The sequence below is a fragment of the Falco punctatus genome (genome assembly GCF_963210335.1).
Source record: "Falco punctatus genome assembly, chromosome: 2".
NCBI lineage: Eukaryota > Metazoa > Chordata > Aves > Falconiformes > Falconidae > Falco > Falco punctatus.
Window position 1 is genome coordinate 74,909,707 of NC_137581.1, and position 20,897 is coordinate 74,930,603.

A 20,897-nucleotide genomic window follows, 5' to 3' on the forward strand; every position below is an offset into this window, starting at 1 on the left:
TTTTCATTATAACTGTTACTGTCATCGTTGTTATTATTGTTTTTTCATTTTTATTCTATTTCAGTTATTAAATTGTCCTTCTCAACCCTTGAGTTTTACATACCTTTCCACCTCTCCTCCCCATCCCTCTGGGTGAGAGGGGAGTGAGCGAGCTGATGCGTGGTGCCAGGTTGCCGGCCAGGGTTAAACCACAACAGTCCTTCAGTTGTATTTAAAAGTATTTTGGAAGTCACTGTTATAAACGCATACTTTGATATTAATACAACTTTAAAAACCCTTTAAGTTTAGGAAGTGGCTTTGAGAGTCAAACATAAACACTATTCCAGGTATTATGATTACAGAGCAACCAGTGCAGAGAATGGTCCAGTGATCAACACACATGACAGGACACACCAATATGCTCACACCAAACCACAGCAATCTGATCGAAGTTTCTCTTGAAAAGATGAAATCTATGGGTCCAGAACTCACCTGACTGCTGCCTATTATCTGATAAGGGTTTACAATACTTGTGGATGATTAGCAGAAACTGCCAAATGTTACTATGCTCAAGAATCTTAATTTCTATAGAGAAAAACAAAGACATCTGCTGAAAACAGATGTTGAAAAGCATTCAAACCAGAGCTTGTACTTTTTAACTTTATATTTAACTTCTAAAGTAAACTTACCCCTTGGTGGTTCAGCTGGTTTGGTCTGAGGTTCAGGAGCTGGTCTTCCCCCAGAGGGACGGACATGGCTTTGTGGTGCACTAATAACTCCAGCTCGAGGTGGAACAGTCTGCCATAATAATTGGTAAAAAGAAAGTATTTTAGTTCTACTTTGGATCTGTAGCCATCTACTGCTGAACGATTCAGGATAATTAGGACTCTGTGAAAAATAAATTCTTTGATACGAGTTGCTGAATAAACTTCTTACACTCAAACAAAAGCAAAGAATATATTCTCAAAACATTATGAGCGTTCAATTCAAAGCAAAGGATATTTACAAGTCTTCAACTTTATATAAATATTTACCTGTGCAGCAATGCTAGAAACCCTTATTAGTTTGCTAGTATTAATAAGTTAATTCTACCTAAGTCTGTGAATTGTTGTAAGCAACAAAACCAACAGTAACTAATTTATTTGGACATCTTGTAAGGTCACATTGACAACCCACCGTCAATGCAGATTGTAGGCGCCATCTACTTTTTAGGCTATAATTACAGCCTGCCATTTGCAAATAGCAGTTACAGTCAATTTTATATAGTGGAAGTCCAAGATACGCATAAAAAAAATGGTTAGTTCTTTTTTCTGAAACTTATGTTTGCTAACTGTAAGGCAGTTACTCCTGTTCCTCAGCAAACGGTATTAATGAAACATACATTTGGCCTCATTTGAAGGCTGGAGTCTTCCCAAACTTGTTGGAATAGAAGTTAATATGCTGGGAACAGAAATGCTCTCATAAAACAAAATCTAAAAGTCTACATCATTATTTACATAGAAATATGAAAATTATTCCAGATTATAACTGAAGCCAAGTGTATTACAAGCACCACACTTGAAAGGTAAATGTAAAACATTAGAATAAAAATGCTAGATTTCGGGGGGGGGGGGGGGGGAAGATCATGAGGCAAGACAGTTTGTAAGATTTGTTTCCTCTAAAATTTTGTGTACTTGGTATATTCTGACAAAATCTTAGTAACAGTGCATGTTCTAGAAATGGTTTTCGCAGCAAACCCTGTTACACAACTCTCTAAACAAACATGATTTAAAAACAAGCAAAGAAAATTCACTACTACAAAACAAGTATCATCCTTGATCTTACATTTACTAAATGTATGCACTGTACTTCCAAGCCTTTGTATAACATCTGATTCATTATGCTTGGCTGAGTCCATTTAACAACTTTCTAAATGCTTTAAACTACCTAACCTCTGAAATATTTGTCTTCATTTTAGTTGCCAAGATGCATGTTATCATTTTTTTGAATACTCTGAAAGTAGGCACAAGGATGATTGGATTAAATGCCAAAGCACATTTTAAAAAACATACATCAAAAAGGAACAGAAAAGAAACAGAAAGGCAGTCTGAAATATCCCTCAGGACCACACGGTGGGAAGCTGCTGTCCCCGGTCCTGGAGTCCTTGCCATGAAATGCTGCCCAAAAAATACCTGGGGGAAAGGAAGGAAGCCACGTCAACTAGGAATCCAAACAAGGACTGAGATAAGGCTTGAAAAGCCAGGCAGATCTTAAGGTGTTTGTTCATACCTTCTAGTACATTTGTTTGGTTGGTTTGTTGTGGGGGGGTTTGGTTGGTTGGTTGGTTGGTTTGGTTTGCTTGGTTTTTTAAAAAAAAAATCTCAATGTTTGCAAAAGAAGAGATGCAGTCAGCTTTGTCTATTAAATTATGTTGGTGACTGCAGCACTGTGGCTCTTCCTAGAACCTGGCAAGAAGCTCTAATTGCAGTCCAGCCTGGGTGTTGAGAAGCATAGTACAAGAGAACAGTACTACATTTTTTTTCTGCCTTGACAATAGGAACAAAAATTCTTGCACTTATGTTAATTCCAAGATATTGGTAGAGTCTCTTCTGTACACCAGATTTTATTTTTTTTTTTTTGTTGAATTATTTGGATTTAGAAACTGCAAATCCTGTGCTGGCCCCAGATTAAAAAAAAAAAAAAAAAAAAAAAGAGGCACATGGTGATAAATTAGTACATTATCTCCTGTGTATACCAGGTTTTCTTTATCCAAATTTTAGAAGAGGGTATTTTACATTTCTGGGAAAACAACAAAAAGTGCAAAGATCAAGAACTGTTCACTGTGAGAATCAACCTCTTTGAGAAAAATTAATTAGCAAAAAGCAATTTCACTGGTGGCTTTCAACAGTCATTTTCAGTGGTTTCAATGCTGTACAAGAGTACAATAGAAATGGCAATACCAGTAAGCTACAGCTCCTTTAAGTTCTACAAGAACTCTGATATCTCTGCACAGCTGGCAGCGTTCTTCTGTTCCCTGCACATTTAAAAGGTAGAAAAGGACTCTACAACCTTTTCTAAAACAAATTTACATGGATTTAACTTAAACTCTTGTGATTAGTTGCATCTTTATTTTAATGGCTTCTTCACTCTCTCTCTCATTCCTGACAACTGGTCTATCACTTTACCTGAAGGAAAGATAAAGAATTAAAGAAAAGGTGTTGTATTTGTAGATAGGTGAAAAGCCTCATCAGTGTCCATCCCACTGACATTTATGGAAACAGAATGCTTTTTTAGCCTTACTAAAGATTCATATGTGTGCTCTCTCTCCTGTCAGTGTCATTGTGAACATTATCCCAATGAGAAGAACAAAACGCCTTAGGGAAGGAAAACAAAAGTTCTCTAATGACCAAGAAACTGGTAGGAAAGAGCCAACTTTTGCTGCTTTTTAGTCTATAAAACATCTAGGTATAAAGACGTATGATCTAAGTCAAAGAGCCTGGAACCACCACAACAGAGGAAACAAAGTAAGCACAAACACTGTGGCTGATGTAGATATAGAAAAATAAAGTCCTTCAAGCTGCTGCAAAAATTCTATCTGCAATACCGTGCAGTTCTAAAGAATTATCAACAAACAATACCATTTCTTAGTAATTCTTTAAGAAGACCTGTAGCTATTAAAACACTTTCTCCTTCCCTAACACAAGTTTCCTACTTGCTGCTGTGAAGAGAACTAAGGCAGATGTCTTCCACTGCTTGATTTCTTGCTTGCAGTGAAGCATTCAAGCGCCCATAATTCCTTCATTCACTTACTTCAGTTCCACAAATAAAAGAATGAAATGCAGAACTAATGTTTGTTGAATGTTTTGTTGAAAGTCGAATGTTTCATTTTTACCTGAAGACCTTCATCAAAATTAATTTTTACAAGGCACAAAATTTCATTATACATTAAGCAATCAGCAATATAATACATCAACTGCCTATATAATACATTAGCCGCCTGCAAGCAATTAACTGCCATCAGGATATACATCTCAGCATCAGCACAGATGATACAATTTATCATACCAGATCAGCAACGTAGTCAACAGGAACACATAATACAAAGAATAACTTTGCACTTTGCAGTTATTTGAAAGTGGATGTAAAATGCAGTATTATTTGGGAGCCTATGACATGACTGCATAGAGTGCAAAACAATAAAGTCATGTCCAGTACATATATTCTAGAGTATTTTTAGTCAAAAGAAAAGAACTGCTGAGGGAATTAACTCATATAAGCTGTAAAATGACTAGTCAATTTCACAGTTTTCTTACATCTGTTATGACTTACAAAACCCCACTGCCAGCATAATAAACTGTAGAAACCTAGGGGGGAATTATTTTAAGACAGAATACCTACCGGTCTGGTTGCACCATATCCAGCAGTTCCTGCACTTGAAATTCCAGTTGAAGGTGGAGGCTGATTACGAACTGGAACAGATATCAGAGATTGCTGATTTAGAACATATTTCAAAATCAACTTCTTTCTGTATTATAATTAGTACAAAGCATGTATTTCTATTACCTAAGTTATCTTTTCTTTGTGTTCCAGGACTTTTTTGTGCTTTGAAGCATGGAAAAAAATTAGATTATCTTTGTTAGATAAGCTAAAAACAGGTATCATATGGCAACAGTACATTATCACTAATGGAAATGGGAGCAAAAAGACATTAGTGATTTTTTTTTTTAAAGCTGTTACATACTAAAGTCTATCCATCAACTAAGCTGTTACTCTAGCACACTCTTAACCCCCAGCACACGTGAAGTAATTTGACCCTTTTAATTACAAATTAAGTCAAATCACCTCCTATTTGTTGCAAGCAAAAGACACCCACTTGTACAGGTACCCTGTGTTCTCAATGGTGCTAGAAGTAGTTGTTTTCTTTTGTAGTATATTCTGCCAATATTCTAGCAGCAGTCTTTAAAACAAAAAGAACTTATGTAACATGCTGATTCAAAAAATCATGCGATCAGAAGAGCATCTGTAGTTACACATGGTTCAGCAATCTACAGGGTCTACACCAAAGTTCCTGAACCTACTCTCTTTGTTTACGGGATAAATATATTACAGCACCAACCTCACCATTTACATGCTGATGCTAATGACAACCTTGTATGCAACATTCAAGTTGTGAAGTGCAAGATATGAAAAAATTACCTTTACCTCAGACAAGTGCACAATTTCTAACAGGCAAAGAGGTTTAGGATTCTGGCTTGTGTTTCTGTTGCCTATTTCCCAGGAAGGTAAAATCACCATGTCAGTTACAGTAACTGGAAGGAATACTCTGTGGTACATAAGACAGTTTATCAAATCGGCTTCCAGTTGTCAGACAACCCTGCTTTCTTAGAATCAGTTAGAATGGGTTTCTGGGTACAGTTCTCAGTAATGCAACTTGTACCCTGAGCAACCTGGCACCAGTTTACCCTGTTCTGAGCAGGAGGTTGGGCTAGATAACCACCAGAGGTCCCTTCCAACCTGAACTACTCTATGCATATAGTGATTTTGCCAATTTAAAAAAATGAACCAGTGATATAGCCAAAATTAATTGCAGTATACAGGAGGACATCTTGATCGTGACTGTATTAGGACTTCTATAGCTGTACCTGTATTTGCTACAAAGGGACACATTCCTGAGGGTATAGGAAGAAACCCAAAAACTTGACTCTGCTGGCACGGCTAAAACGGGACCCATTCAGCACTATACAAACATACTCCAACTAGAGTAATGCAAGAGAAATGCTTTTCATAAATGTATGTCACACATATAGGCATCAGAACCAAAATATCTACACTGTGCTATCTGGAAAGAGACAAAATATTAATTTACAGGCTAAATTAGTTAAATGGAAGTTTATCTCCCCAAAATATATGAACATATGTTGTTCTTCATGAAAAATTAGGCTTCCTAGATTCCTTATTAGTTACAGGTATAGTATTTCTCTAGCAATCAGTCAGCTATAACTTATTTTGAGAGCCAGCCTTGAAAGCATTCTTCTTGATTAGTACATTCTAAATTTTCACTTCATTTTTCATAATGAAGACTGCCTTCTATAACAATTCACGCCACTGAAAAACAGGAAGCAACTTGGCTGTCTGAAAACTATGTTACATAAAAGAAGAAAGATCCTACACAATAAAAACCTTCATGAAACCACCTTTAGTATCACAAGGGAAATAACATTGCTCAGGTATTAAATTAGAAATCCGTTTCTAGAATACAAAAATTGTTATGTTACCTTCTACTTCTCTCCTAGCTACCCCAGGACTGGGAGGAGCTCCAAGACCTTTTCAGAGAAAGAAGAGAAGCTGTACATTGCATAAGAAAAGCAGTAGATTGAGAAAGTAAAACCAGAAAGAACACTGCCACAAGACAGCTTTACGTAATGTAAAAATGGCCTTGCTAGATTATAGTTACTTGTAGGAGATAACTGTTTGTAATGGCATGGGGAAACCAGACTGATACGAATTAGAGATCAGCAAGTACGATCATGTTTAGAAACATGCTATTATTTCAATTTTACATTACAGTTGAAAGAGAAATTCATTTCTTCAGTATTCACTCTCCACAAACTTTTGTCAATTCAGAATGGTATTAAATGTCAGTCTTGAAACTCTCCTAAAGAAGAGCACATACCTACACTCAAACACTTGAAAATAAACAGGTACATCATCAGTTACATCTTGCTACATTAAGCCCGCTTCCTGCAATTTAGGAGAATACTATGTAGTATGTTTCTGTCAAGACTACATTTGAATAAGCAATTTTATGGAAGAAATAAGTTTCCCACTTTATATAATGCATTGTATCCTACAGATTTGTATCATTAAGTTATCTCCAAGCAGCACTCTGTACTTGGGAAAGCTGTATCACCTGGTGCATAATAGATGTTACAGTTCAGATTGAGAGAAAGAAGATTTTCAATCATGCATAACCATGCTGAATCATTTTATTTCTGCAATATGATCAAGCATATACTGGGTCCATAAAATTGTATGGTAAAAACATGGCAGGACATAGATGACACTAGATGGTATGCAAGGAGAAATCCTTAAGGCATGCGCATAGGAAAAAGTAGCAGTAATATCTGGCAACTCTGGAGTGGCTCAAGTATAGAGGAAGGAAAGGGAGCCAGTGTTCATGAAGCCTACCTTAAAAGCAACTTTTGCCTTAGCGATGACACAGCCTCATGCTTTCTCATCATGTGCCAATGTGTGGTATCTGCTCAGGAGTTCTCTATGATCTGGAAAGAGTGCTGTGAATTTTGTCAGATATGGGTGGAGGTGTCACTCGGAGTAGGAAGAGTGAAGATTGCAGATGAGGCTGGTATGTGATTATTTCCAGAGATGTCAGCTCTCTGGTTTTGCTGAACATCTGGTTCAAAGATGTTAAATACTAGCATATGTCATATATTCTGGGTGAGTTCCGGGCTCTGCCAAGTAACATTAGATTTCCATTGCAAACGTTCCTGACAGTGAACTTCTCCGTAAGAGAAGCAGCACTGAGGAGCGGTGAACAGAGAGTGTTTGTAAGGAGGACAGCTCTGCCTGAGAACATTTTGTTGCTTTCAGGTACTAGCTCTGCCCTTATCCTATGTAACCCAGAGGAATCCTGGGGGGAGAAAAGAAAGTGGTAATCCATAGGCTATGAGAAGCCTACCTGCTAAGTGGAGGAAAATAAAGGGAGATCGAGAGCAGCCCAGCAGAGTACAGGACACAACTCTGAACCCTCTGTGGTATACAGAGACATAAAGCTAAATTCAAATTAGAGTATTAACGGAAATGGACACAATAAAATCTCTCCAAGAGCAGGGAACCAGCCTGTTCATTTCACAGATCTTCTGTACTTTCCTCTCCCAAAGCTCAACTCAGTCCATACTTTGAATAGGTATTTTCAGGATGCTCTTGTTAAGGAAATCTTGGTTTATGCAAGACGATTAATAAAGTAAACTCCTTTCCAGAGAAGGAAGGCAGAGAACCTCTTTGACCAATATATTCCTATAGTGGTGCACTACACGGAGAAAGTCTTCTACCCATAAGGATTTTAAAAGATTTTGCGAATGTAAAAATATTCATTATACGGAAGAGAAAGGGCATAAAGGTCAAATATCCCAATTTTCACTTAGTAATAATACTCTTCAACAGTGATAAAGCAAAATTTTGGTGCTGTGATAATGCAATCACAATTGGCATTATAGTAAGATTTTAATCTCACATTTTTTGGTATCATTTTAAACTGTTACTGTAGTCTGTATATAGCTTGGATTCTCTATTGCAGTTTTAAACAGTATTTTGCAAGTAAAGTTATCAAATATTTGTTTTAAATAGTATTTTCAGGAAAGGGGTTGGATTTACACAGAAACAACCCGTAATTTATGCCCTGACATCTTTTAGACAGAACTGCATGTTTTGCAAAGATTACATTTACACATTAGCTCAACGGAAAATAAAACAACCCCTACGTTTCACAACGTAAAATGTGCATATATGTGCATGCGCGCGCGTGTGTGTGTATATATGAAATCTAGGCCATTTGTCTGCATTTGAACAATGCTTTTACTATTTTAGCATTAAGGCTTCTTGTCTCCTCCATTACTGAACATTCCATCTTCAGCAAGAAAAGAAGAAAGGTGCTCTTCCCCATATTTAAAAAAACAAAACAAAACAAAACAACAAAAAAAGTTTTTTTCAAAATGACTGCCATATCCTAAGGCACCCAAACAATCTGAACTCTGCTCTGAAAAAAAAAACCAACAACACCCAGCTACAGGGGAAAAAGATGTTGAATGGTTCTTGCAAGGCTAAGTTTAATGAGTGACTGTAAATATCAGTGTACATCAATAAGTACTTGCTGCTTGGGTGCATGTATTTTCATAGCTTAATGTACTTGCATTTTTTTAATGTCCACTTTATTACTGTATTTTCTAGGTTTATTTTTTTAATTTGGAGGATAATCACGTGAAAATGTAATGCATTTTATCCAAATTATTGTATATACTGAAAATACTGTCCATTCTCTCAATCTTAACCCCATTTTGACAGTTTAAACCAATGATAAAAGACAACTATAAGCTTTTCATGCATTAATCAGGAAAAGTCTGACTAATAATATTAAGGAGAAAAAAACCCAAAATTTTATTTTAAAAACTTCAAGTAATTGAAAATTATCAGCCTTCATAACTTTTCATGTTCTGTAAGAATTTACCCTGTAATTTATTTCAAAAAATCTTGGGTGAACAGAGTGCGACATTTGTAAACTATAAATATCTGAGACCTTATTAAATCCTCAGTGGAACTCTTTTGTATTAGCAGGCAAAAACTCTACACTTTGCAAACCTCTGCAATGAGTACATAGCTTTGTTTCCTTGTATTCTAAGTTACTTCTGATGTAAAATATGACCAGACTCTCAAAAAAAACCAATTTAGATGCCTAAATCCCGTTCCCATTTCAAAGCATATTGAGCCATTTGAATAAATGTTATGGGCATTGAAGGGAGTGAAGCACTCCAGGGCAAAAAGGTTAAAACACATGAGCAAAAAACCACTGCTAATGCACAGTTTTAAAGATATGATCAATATTACTTTGTATGTGCTACAGAAGTCTAAAACCAAAGTTTGATAACACTTATACAGTACACAGGGATATCTTCTCAGTGCTTTAGAAGCCTTCATTCAAGGTAGGAGAAACAGACACTATTTCCCCAAGCATAGTAACACACTGACATTTATACTGCTTCCAGTCCTGTGCTAGCTTGCTCACAGCTGAGCTCAGGTACCGCTGAAAAACAAAGTATTATGTCTTATAAATGTGTGCCATGAGTGGAAAATGAAGAGGACAGAAAAAGTGGGATGAGCATTAGGTCAGGATAATAGATGAAAGAAAACAAAACACAATCTCTTTTAAAAGATTGCATAAAAAGCAAGCTTTATGCAAGTTACAATTCTTTATGGAAAGCTATGTTGGGAAAGAGGGTAAAAAAAGAAGGCTAGTCTTTGCACAATTGAGACAAAACTAGGCAAACAGGATTGTGTCAGTGCACACAAAACTATAGGACTGAAATAGTACAATATATTAAATCTCACGTATGTTGCACATTAAGTATAAATTGGCTATTTTCTAAGCCTTTGGCATTACCTCCTCCCTCTCTCCACCTGATGTCAGAATAAGTTAGCTGATACTTATACATTACGCAATATAGTTTATTTATTTTCTGAGATTGCTCAAAGCTTTTGAATTATTTTCTCAAAAATCTCTCTTTCCTACCAACTGAGTGGCAGTGTCTGAAAAGCCATTACAAAAGTATTTCAGAGCCACTAAGTATTCTCACTCTATCCCATGTATTAATGAGTTGATTTAAGTCCAGGCAGGACAGCTCATCTATGAAACATGTGACAAAGGACAAAGATTAGTTTCAAGAAGCAGCACTTCTGAGAACATGTGAGTTGTTATTACATGCAAAACCAGACCAAGCTGGAAAAAATTAAACTAGCCTGAAGGGTTGGATAAGGCCCTCAGCATTACCAAAGGGGAAGGAATTAGGGGAGAATTATTTCAGGATTTTGTTACTTTGTAAAGACCTGTAGCTCTCCAGTGCCTTCAAAGTAACCGAATAAATTCCTTTGCTAAGTTTGTGTTTCTGAAGTACACTTGCACATTGATTCCGAGAACTATGGAGGGTGTTTCATGTCTCTGGGAAGGGCTTGGGAGCACATTTCAGACTTGGAAAGAGAAAATAAACTACCCATATGTTAGTGTTCAGCTTAGAGACAAATATAGCTCAGTGATTTGGAGCTCTGTGTTAACTGGTGATCATCCAGGGGAAACTGGGCCAGATCAGCAGTCGTTTCAACTTGAACAATTAATTAATGGTAATCACTGCAAGTAGCTGCAGTCACAATCCATTTTACAATGCTCCTTTTCATGGCCTGTGAGGAAAAAAGCTAGCCTTTTCACAACTAAAGACAAGTTTCTGCTTTCACACAACAGTTAGCTGGGTGTATTTTGACCAGGACAAAGTAATAAAAACCTGGAACAACTTTAATCTTTCTGACTATATTGTACCAACTTCTGGATAAATATTTTTTCACTAAAAAGTCAAATGTAATTCAGAGGGGGATAGAAACCCAGAGAAAGAAATTACATTGACATTCAAAAATTACCCAGTTTTATACCTCTGGACATCATCATGTTAAGTACTGTCACAACAGACCACCATAGTAGTTTTGCTATGTAGTCATATCCGAAAACAATTAAAATCATTACCTCCAAATTCCTTTCTAGCAGGTGCAGGACTCCTACCGCCTTACAGTATTTAAGAAATGAGTGCAGCAATAATGAAAAATATCAGTACAGTAAAGAGGGAAGAAAAAGAATGAGAAAGTTAAAAATGACAAGGGTCAGTTTGTTATTAACTACGTTGCCCGTATGCTTCTGAACATCCAGTTTCTTTTAGTGCTCAATTGCTTACATTTTCAGATGATCCAGATGAACTCTACATTAAGAACCTGGACATGGCAAAATGCATACATACTGATGCCAAAATTAAAGGAATATAAAACCAATGAATGCACAAGATTATTTACATTTTATTTTAAAAATTAAGATGCTACAAAAATGAAAATGTTGAGTAAATACTGCTGTAGGAAGCCCACATATTTAAACTGTAAAAATAAGTTTATAAAAACTTTAAAACTTCTTCACTAGGCAAAGACAATAATATTTAAATGGTACTGGAAAATGCTGTTATTTCCCATGCCATTATTGATATTAAATGTACCAACTAAATATTTCAGTGAAAAAACGGTATGTTCCACTGAGCCCCAAACCAACAATATAACATGTAGTTTGGGTGCAGACTTCAAAGTTCATCCCACAGACTTGAAACAAAATATTCCTGATCACCTGATATAAATCACCACATTACCTGATGGTGGAGGTGGCCTCTGTGGAGGAGCAGGGCGTGCAGGGGGAGCAACAGGGCGAGGTGGTGGAGGACGCTTAGGCTCCAAGCTCTGCGAAGACTCTTTCTGCTGGGTACCAAGCTGCAATTCAGCTGAAGAACATGACAGAAAACAATGCAAAAATTAATCACTTGTACATTCTAATCACTGTAAAGATTTTCTAATAGAAAGTTATTTTCACAGAGAGAACATTCTGTTCCCAGCCCTGGCAACAAAGATACAGAAGTTTTTGAGAGAGGGAAAACAAGAGGAATAAACCAATGGTGAAAATAAGCAGATCGCCTAAAATAAGGTTTTTGTTTTACGTGCTTTTATCAGTATATGCTTTTCATGGAATCCTGAACATTCTTACAAATTGCAGAGCTCAATATCAAGACCAGCCTTTTATATTAACCTAAAGACACTAATAAAAATAATCTATAAGCTTGTATTTTACCACTGGGCTATACAGCTGCCAAATTGCATAGTAGTAATACAGGCAGTCAAGCAATGTAATACACACTGTGTGTGGAAACAGGTGGTCCAGGAGTTTTTGCTGGTGCTCGGCTCGGTCTCACTGGGAGCGTAGGTCCATCTGACAGTGTAGGGGATTGACAAGGACTGGAACGTGGTGAAGAGCTTGGGGAGGTTCCAAGACCAGAGCTTGAAGTTGGCTGTAGATGCTGAGGAAGGATTTCTTCTACTTCGGCACTGTAGTCATCAATGTCTCCTAAATAACAAACCCCACCCCAAAAAAGAAAAAGCATGTAAAATAAAGGGAACAATAATTACTGAAAGTGGAGAAATTATAAACTGATTCTGGGCATGGGATTTTCTGCCAAAAGCCAAGTTCCAAGGAATTAGGCTCAACAACCAAAGTACGATTCTTGCATCATAAAATCAAACATGAAGAACACATGTGTACTCAAACCAGTTGAAAATACTCCAGATGCACAGTATCTATTATAGGTAATTATAATAATGTGGCAACTGTAACATTGCTTAATTTAAGAAACAATTAGCTTTACCAAGAATTACCTTTGCAGAAATTATTTTCCTGGTTTGCAACAGATGGCAAGCTTCACTTACCATTCTTCAGAAGGCTGGGCAGGGGATTTCAAGATACCTGCTATTTGTAATACCTTCTGTTTGAAAAGGTGGAATGATGTTTAAAAAAAAAGGTTCAATATGGATGTGTCTTTGAAAAGTAAACTGTCAATTTCTGATATTGGTACGTTAATATTAAAAATGCCAAAAATAGATAAATATCCCACCACGGTCCAGTAAGATCATAGTGATCCTTTCTTCCATAAGTTCTAGGCTTCTCTCTCTTCAGCTACAGGAACTAGGTTCCAGCTTTAACTCTGCAGTGCTTGGCAATAAAGAGTAACAAGGCTCCTAATTAGATACTAGCTCCTCATTTAAGAGTCTTGTGGGATTTGAGATCTCACACTTTAAGGGAATCATACCATTTTACATAGGATTATTAATAAAAAAACCCAATCATACAGGCATCTAAACTCTTAAGAGTCCTGTTTCCTACCTGCATTGCAAACAGATGAAGTATCTTATGACACAGACTAATGCAAATTCCAACTTTTCACACAGGTTTCCCATATCTGTACCCTTACCAACATGTATATTCCTTTAAGAAATACCTATACAAAAAAACCTTACCCTACTCTTGCAAGTACACGTAGCTGCCATCCCTTTTCTTGAAACTTTTGCAACATAATGCTTGCCACTAAGGAGCTTGGATAGAAATTCAAAGCAAATAAGCTACTTAAACATGGAATAAATCAATATAGACACACTGACTAAATCTAGAAAGTGTATCTGTTCAAAAACTTAAAAAAAACCACCCTGTAAAATACATATGGAAACGCAATACGCACAGGAAGTGTAAGCAGGTAAGAGGTGTGTGCGCTTTTTTGCTGCTGTTCAAAAAACAGCTATTTTACTGGCCAAGAAGCCAAAAGTATGTCTACATTTTTTAATGTAGAAAAGCAGACCTTTCATAAAAATTGATTAAAAAATAAGCTTTAACAAAGCACATAGATTAGAAAAATGTAAGTAAAGTAAAGCAAAAATGCAGAGGCACAACTGCTGCAACAGTGATATTCAGCAACTTGAGGATTCTGCTAGAAAAGTATGACATGAAAAGATAAAAAACCTTCAGGGACAAAACAAAACCAGCAAAACCCAGGGAACCAGAGAACAGCAACTCATCAATGCCAAAGATCAGCCTGTTCCAAGCAGCAACAGAGGCTGAAGGTTTCCTTGCCTGACTCATATTTGCCTGCCTGTCAAAGGCGCAACATGTGTCTTCTTGGGGGTGGTAAACATATCAATGCTTAGCATGGGAGCTCATTAGTCCTACTAATCTATTATGTGTATTGGCAAAAAAATAATTGTTTTGCACTCTGAACTTGTGTGTATCCTGCTTATAGAGTGTCTCCATGAACAGTAGAAGCTGCCTGAATAAACTGACCCTGAGATGGTAGGTCACATGATAAAGTGAAAAGAATAAAAAGAATGTCAGCAAATGAGTAAGACCTAGAGATACAGTGCAAACTGACATTGCTCAACAAATTCTCAAGATACTGTTGGAAATAATGAGATCTCTAATTTATGTGGTTCAGGTAGGCAGAAGCTTGTTAAAGTACCGATATATGCATTAAATCAACCACATTATTTAGAACTATAAGCATTTAAAAATGAGGAATGTTTTACTTCAACAAACCTTCCATATCATAGTCTGCAGTAACCTCAGCATCTTCACAAAGCAGAGTGGAACTTGTCGATGAAGGCAGCCCAATGTTAATCTTCTCTAGATTCATCTCATCTTCCAAACTTCTGATCCAATCTGGATTTTTCAAGCTTATGTTTATAACCCTTCCTAGCAGCTGAATTGCCAAAAAGGTATGCAAAAAAACAGAAATTGGTAACAGTAGAAACATCAAAGTTCAGCACTCCAGATTTAAAAAGAAAAAAAATAATTACTGAAAATACCACAAATAAGATTATCAGAATTTCTGGGACTAAATAATAACAGTAACAGGTCACAAAAATAATTATGTTTTCACTTCATCTTGGTAATTAAGTACATTTATGTAGTTTGAACTGTTAATTACAACTATTTTGTACTTTTCTAAAAGAAAAGTAACCACTTGTCTCACAAGATTTTCCTTTTCAGTTAACACAAAAGCTTCTGGTTTCTTTATTCCAATAGAAACACTATTCTTTGTAAAGAAAACCAGACTTGCTTATAAACTACATCAGTGAAGTTATTTTTGGAGACTGATAAAACTGAAGGCTGCAAACTGACACATGACACTGAGCTCCTATCCTGCATGGACTGTCAGTGAAGCTCTCAGGAGATGCAGGGATCCATCTGCAAACATCACATTACAGAATCTAAGTCTTAACAGGAACATAGACCAGGAAAAAAATTGAACATGAAAATTAATATTTTTACATTTTACAGAAGTCAATGACAGCTGAAATTTTGACACTTCTAAGTGATTGCAGTACAGGCGTGCTGAATATAAAATAATTGCAGGCCATTAATATAATCTGGTTCATACTACAAACTCAAGGAAAGAACTCTGCTTTTTATATAATTTAAAAAAATAATTTAAAATGTCTCATTTGATGAAGATGCCCCTCAATATGGGATCTTCATTTCTCTAACAGTCCTCCTCCTAAAAATAAGTTGTTTGGTACTTCTCTCAGCTGGCTTTTGAAACTCAACATAACGTTATGTGGCTATCAAAAGTGAAAAAGAAAAAGAAAAGATTAAATAAAACAGTCTATACAGAACACGAAAAACTTTTAAGAATTAAAAGCAAAGAAACAAACAAAAACCCCAATCCACCCAAGAGTCTTTAAAAAGTTGGATCTTTTGCTGGTATATGAAAGCTTAGTAATTCTTACATTACCTCAGTACCATTCAAATTCATAACATTCAAAGCAGAGCTTCCTTCCAGAAATGTTACCCACATCTTGTCTTCCACAAACCTGCAAAGTCCATTGGAAACAATAATTAAAATGCTTTATCACAGCTCTTAAATTTTGAAGACTTTTATCATAAAGTTTTTTCAATGTTTCACTTGATGAATTATTTTTTTAAGTTCATTAAAATACATATAATTGGTTAATAAGCTTCAACTGAATGAATCCTTGCAACAAAAAAAAAAAACCAAAAAAACCACAACATAAAGCAAAAGAAAACCAGGTAAATATCACACTGCAAAAGCACTGTCCTCTTAAAAATTACATGACTACAGTTACACATTCAATACTAATTGTGTAGCTAACAGGTTAGATCTTTGTATTCGGTGTCCCATGTTACATTACACTGTGGACTGGGGACCATGCTCCTAGTCTTCTGGAAAAAAACCCCACAAAAATACAACAAAAAAAACCCCCAACAAAATAAGCCCACAAAAATCCCAAACAAGAAACCATACCACTTATAGTTCAATTAACAGCTTAGTGAAAATGCAATATTCAAAGGGATCCTCTCATTGCAGTTCATTTAAAACTACTAACCTAATTTCAGAATACAAAAATTGTATAAAATGACATAAATAACAAATCTTAACTCTGACTGATTTCTAAGTCAGATGATACTATCTCAAAAATAAAGACTATATGCAAAAATTAAGTCTGAAAACTGAGACATACAGGTATGTAAAACTGATTTTCAACTGTAAAGACATTAAAGTGCAAATCTAAATGTTAAAAATAAAGCAGATCATAACTGCAATGCCCGCTAAGAAGGTAACTTTGTTCAGGAAATAGGTGGGAGCAATGAAGAGAAACAGAGATTAGAAGTAAAAATTTTTTTTAACCTTATAAGTATAACTTCACCATAGCTTGCAAATTTTTGAAGAAGATCATCAATCAAGTTATCATCAAAATAGTTTTCTTCCGCTGAAGAACTTCTGATGGAGACCATTACAGTACCATCAGGTGGTCCTTGCATCGCAATCACCTCCTTATAAACTTTTTGTCTCTCTTCTGCTTCAATTTCAAATATGTCAATGTCAATCAGTGCAACCACAGGCCTTGGAAAAAAATACATGAGAAAAACCTGTAAGCAGAGTACCCCAGCAGCAAAAGATGTAACATGAATATTCAATCTTCAGCGATTAGGAAGTAATATATAAAATAAAACTAAAACCTATGATCAGATGTTTTCAACTCTGCTCTTCCGTAGTGCAACAAAGTACCAGGATTCCATGTATAGGGGACATTGCTGTCATCATGAAAACTAGCATTCAGAAGATCGAGGTCTTCAGCTGCATTCATTGAAAACACAAGGGGAAAAACACAGTGATTGCATGAATATGCTTTAAAAAAATAAGATATTTGTAAAAAGAGAAAAAGCAAAGTAAACCAAAACCATGTGTTTTACAGAAAAAAACATAAGTTCCTTTTGCATTACTGAAATAGCAGTAACTGGTATCGGATTCTTGATCCTCCTGTTTAGCATCATTGTATTTATTGCAGATGCTATTATAAGCTTTCTGTCTCATACAATGTCAGGGATAGAAGCTCAGAATCACTGACACTGTGAATGTCACTAAATGGACTCTATAAGCCAGTTAAAAGAATATTTTAAACAATTTCAGGAAGCACTCAAACCTGATCGGTCAAAAGGCCATTTTCTTCTTCTCCAAAGGATACGATCTGTCCATGCTGGTGTACGACATTTTTCACTGGTGTCATAGTCATCAGAAAAAAGATCATATTTGTATGTAGGAGCAAAATTTATTTTCCCTTCCAAAAACCCCCTAAAAATCTGTAAGAAACAAAGCAGTTATGTGTCATGCCAGAAGACAGAAACAGATGGGAAACAGCTTGAAACTAATCAGAATTCTCTTTTCTCACAGTGAAAACCTGTATACACATCTTAAAAGTCATTTGATCATATGAATCCTTCTCTAAATTTTACCTGCTGAAAACATTCTACATTTGCTACTAAGACTAAATAGTAACCTAAATAGATCATCATTAAACAGAAGCATGTCAACATTTATATCTTTAAAGCCAGGCTTATAAGCAACCTACTGTTCCCTCCAATGTTGTTCAGATCTTGAGGTCATCCAGAACACAGATGCTGTCTGTAGCACTTTAATCAGCTGCTCAGTTAACACAGCTGCTCATGTGTTAGCAAAAGTTGGGGATTAAGGTTTATATTTTCTGTACCTATCTGAACACACAAAAAGCATTGCCCCAAACTGACATAAGATGCCCCACCAATAAACAGGAGCTAAGGAAAAAAAAAAAAAAGAAAAAGAAAGAGTCCTTAATACATTCAATATGAACTGAAAGATTAGTGAGATAATATCACAATTTATTCTCAAGCAAATAGGAAAACAGAATGAATGAGAACAATAATGTGAAATCATCTGCCAAGAGTACGTATGTTACTTAGAGATACAGTGCCAACTAAAAGGAATCAAAAAAACCGTTAGGTACTTTGCAACATAAATAGATAGAGCAAACTGACACAAGACCCTAGAAGGTCAGGGGTTTTCCTCACTCCTTAACTGTTTAAATTAGACATATGCTAAAGCCCTTTATAGATAACCAGCTCCACTCTTGAGTTTAATACTCTATGGGCAGTTTTACTTCACATCAGAGATCTGTAAACTAACTTAGATCTTACAGTCAAGTCTGCATCAAATGTCAGGGTAGCCTGCTTTTCTTGTTGGAAAAAATAAATTACAATTTCGTCAATCTAAAATCAATGTTAAGAGATCAATGTCAGAATGTCAAAAGATCCACAACTTCTGAGGCAATTTATTAATTTATTTGCCTTTGGTAATTATTTCTTAACCTACTTTTACGAAGAAAGTTGCTACATAAATGCCCTTCCTGAACAGCAGATACACCAGTTAACAACCATGGAGCTACCTTCTGCAGCCAGCTGACACCCTGTGCCACCCAGCCAGCCACTTCCAAATAACAGAATATTACCCCAACAGTGTAATACTACTCCTCCTCCTTCTCCCCAGTGAGGAGGCTATCTTGAGTCTTTTACATATTCCGGTACTTTCCATAGATCTTTCCAGCTTTATAACTGCCGTAAGCATCTCCCAAACCTCTACACCTCTCTTGTTTTTTATTAAATTAACAGACAACGATGTTCCCTGCCCATCTGAATGTATGCCTCTTTTTTTCTAGGAACTGGGCTATAAAAAGAAATAATTAAAAATTATTGAGTGTTTTTCCTCCTGTTCTGGTGCACAAGACACCAACACAAATGGAAGAGAACTCTAATTCAGAAAAAGCACTGTTTATGATCAAAATGCTGGCAGACAGACAAAACTAACAGTATTATCTCTCATTTTACCATATACAGCATTCCCACATAAAGCTGGAAAGAAAGAATACACACTTTCACATGAAATTTGATTCATTACAAATATTCCTTTAATTGCTACCTGCTGCCTCCCAAGAAACCCTAAAATTCTAAAATCTGAAACTTTCTTCAGGCTTTGTTATTCCATGCTCTTTTTCTTTGTAAGCAAAAAGACTACCACTTGGACTATTGCTTTTTCCTACAGAATGACAGTAACAGCATTAGACCTGTTACTGCAGCAATTTAAAGTAAACAGTAACATTACTAAAAGAACTTTTATAAATATGTTTTAAATGGTTTTACCTGATAAAAAGAAAAATATTGTAAGGAGTAAACTCCAACACAAAGTTCTGAAAAGATGATACAGTGTCCTTTTTTTTTTTTTTTTTCTTTCAGGAGAGAAAGAAAAACCTCACTCCTACAGCTAGTCGTTGTATTTGTAGCACTGCCTCTTCAAGACTGTTACTACAAATACGTTAATAAATGTTGCTATGTCCCACCCTTCCATACCACTGCCTGGACAAAAGTGAGAAGTAAAACATGCCGAGGATATGGATTTACAGAAGTGCCACAGAAAACTGCTAAAGCTAAAAATAAAAATATTCGTAAGTGTGCTAACGCTTTTAAGATACCTGTCCAGAATTTTTCTGATTGATAAGCTGGTCTCCTGCTATAAGGGGATCCCAGTTCTGTTGTCGTATTAGCTCCTTAACCTCCTCATTTGGAATATCGATTCGATAATTAAAGTCACCACACCAAAAGATATAATCATGGGAAAAGAGCATCCTTCCCTGTAAAACAGAAGCACACAATTAAGTTAAAAACCAAGTGACAAATTTATTACTTCCAGGTGCAGGAGTTCAGTTATTAACTGTAAAACAGACATAATGTCTAGCTGATGAGGATAACTGAAATACACGTTAGTATTTAGTGTTCGTATGGCTGGAACAACATAGCCAAATGTATGGTATTCACACATACAGAATATGAAAGAAGTAACGTTTCTTACATAGTTAGCATTTCTAAAGAATCATCAGTCATCTGAATTGGATTCTAAATTCTTTATCTTTCTACTCCTGTTTTAGAAGTCTGCTCTAAGGTGATGACTGCTACTTGTGTCACAAAAAGGTTACAAAGGAGAACAAAACACTACCCTGGGATCTTGTGGTACAATACCCTGACAAACTGCAAATCAAGGCCTTTATTATTCAGATTTAACTGAAGACTTTTCAATTATGTACAATTTTCATAGCTAGGAAGAGACAGAAGGGCTCTGTTAGTTTAAACAAAGCCTAGAGTTTAAATGAGAACTTCTACTTCCCTCTTGGTTTTGATTTTTCCATTGCCCTTAAGTAAATCAAAGCAGATACGCTAGCAGATTAAACCAGCAGCATTTAGGAAACTCTTTCTAAGGACCATAAGAATATAGTACTGTCAAGAAAAAATGAAACATGACCATATGGACAAATGTAGAAATTAAAAAACCCTGTAAAATAAGATGTCAGACTCCTGCCCAGTGCCATAGAAACTAACAAAGGACAGTTTGACTACTGTCAAAATTTAAATCTCAAGGAAACATTTTGTTGCA

General features: G+C 35.9%; 1 protein-coding gene across 11 annotated transcripts in view; it reads right to left on the reverse strand.

The window, feature by feature from the left end:
* The window catches only part of SYNJ1 (synaptojanin 1), a 69,162-nt gene that overhangs the window by 7,891 nt on the left and 40,374 nt on the right, over positions 1-20,897 (reverse strand). For 3 of the 11 annotated variants that reach the window (XM_080374697.1, XM_080374687.1, XM_080374689.1), the window contains 14 exons: positions 19,942-20,100; positions 17,587-17,743; positions 17,123-17,240; positions 16,791-17,006; positions 15,876-15,954; positions 14,678-14,840; positions 12,458-12,664; positions 11,919-12,047; positions 11,258-11,296; positions 6,234-6,281; positions 4,522-4,560; positions 4,357-4,427; positions 669-777; positions 104-232 (listed from right to left, as the gene is read on the reverse strand). In XM_080374697.1, the coding sequence (XP_080230823.1) occupies positions 104-232; positions 669-777; positions 4,357-4,427; positions 4,522-4,560; positions 6,234-6,281; positions 11,258-11,296; positions 11,919-12,047; positions 12,458-12,664; positions 14,678-14,840; positions 15,876-15,954; positions 16,791-17,006; positions 17,123-17,240; positions 17,587-17,743; positions 19,942-20,100 (1,663 nt within the window). The remainder of the gene's footprint in view (positions 1-103; positions 233-668; positions 778-4,356; positions 4,428-4,521; positions 4,561-6,233; positions 6,282-11,257; positions 11,297-11,918; positions 12,048-12,457; positions 12,665-14,677; positions 14,841-15,875; positions 15,955-16,790; positions 17,007-17,122; positions 17,241-17,586; positions 17,744-19,941; positions 20,101-20,897) is intronic. The other 8 variants (XM_080374688.1, XM_080374695.1, XM_080374690.1 and 5 more) reach the window with 7 other exon arrangements.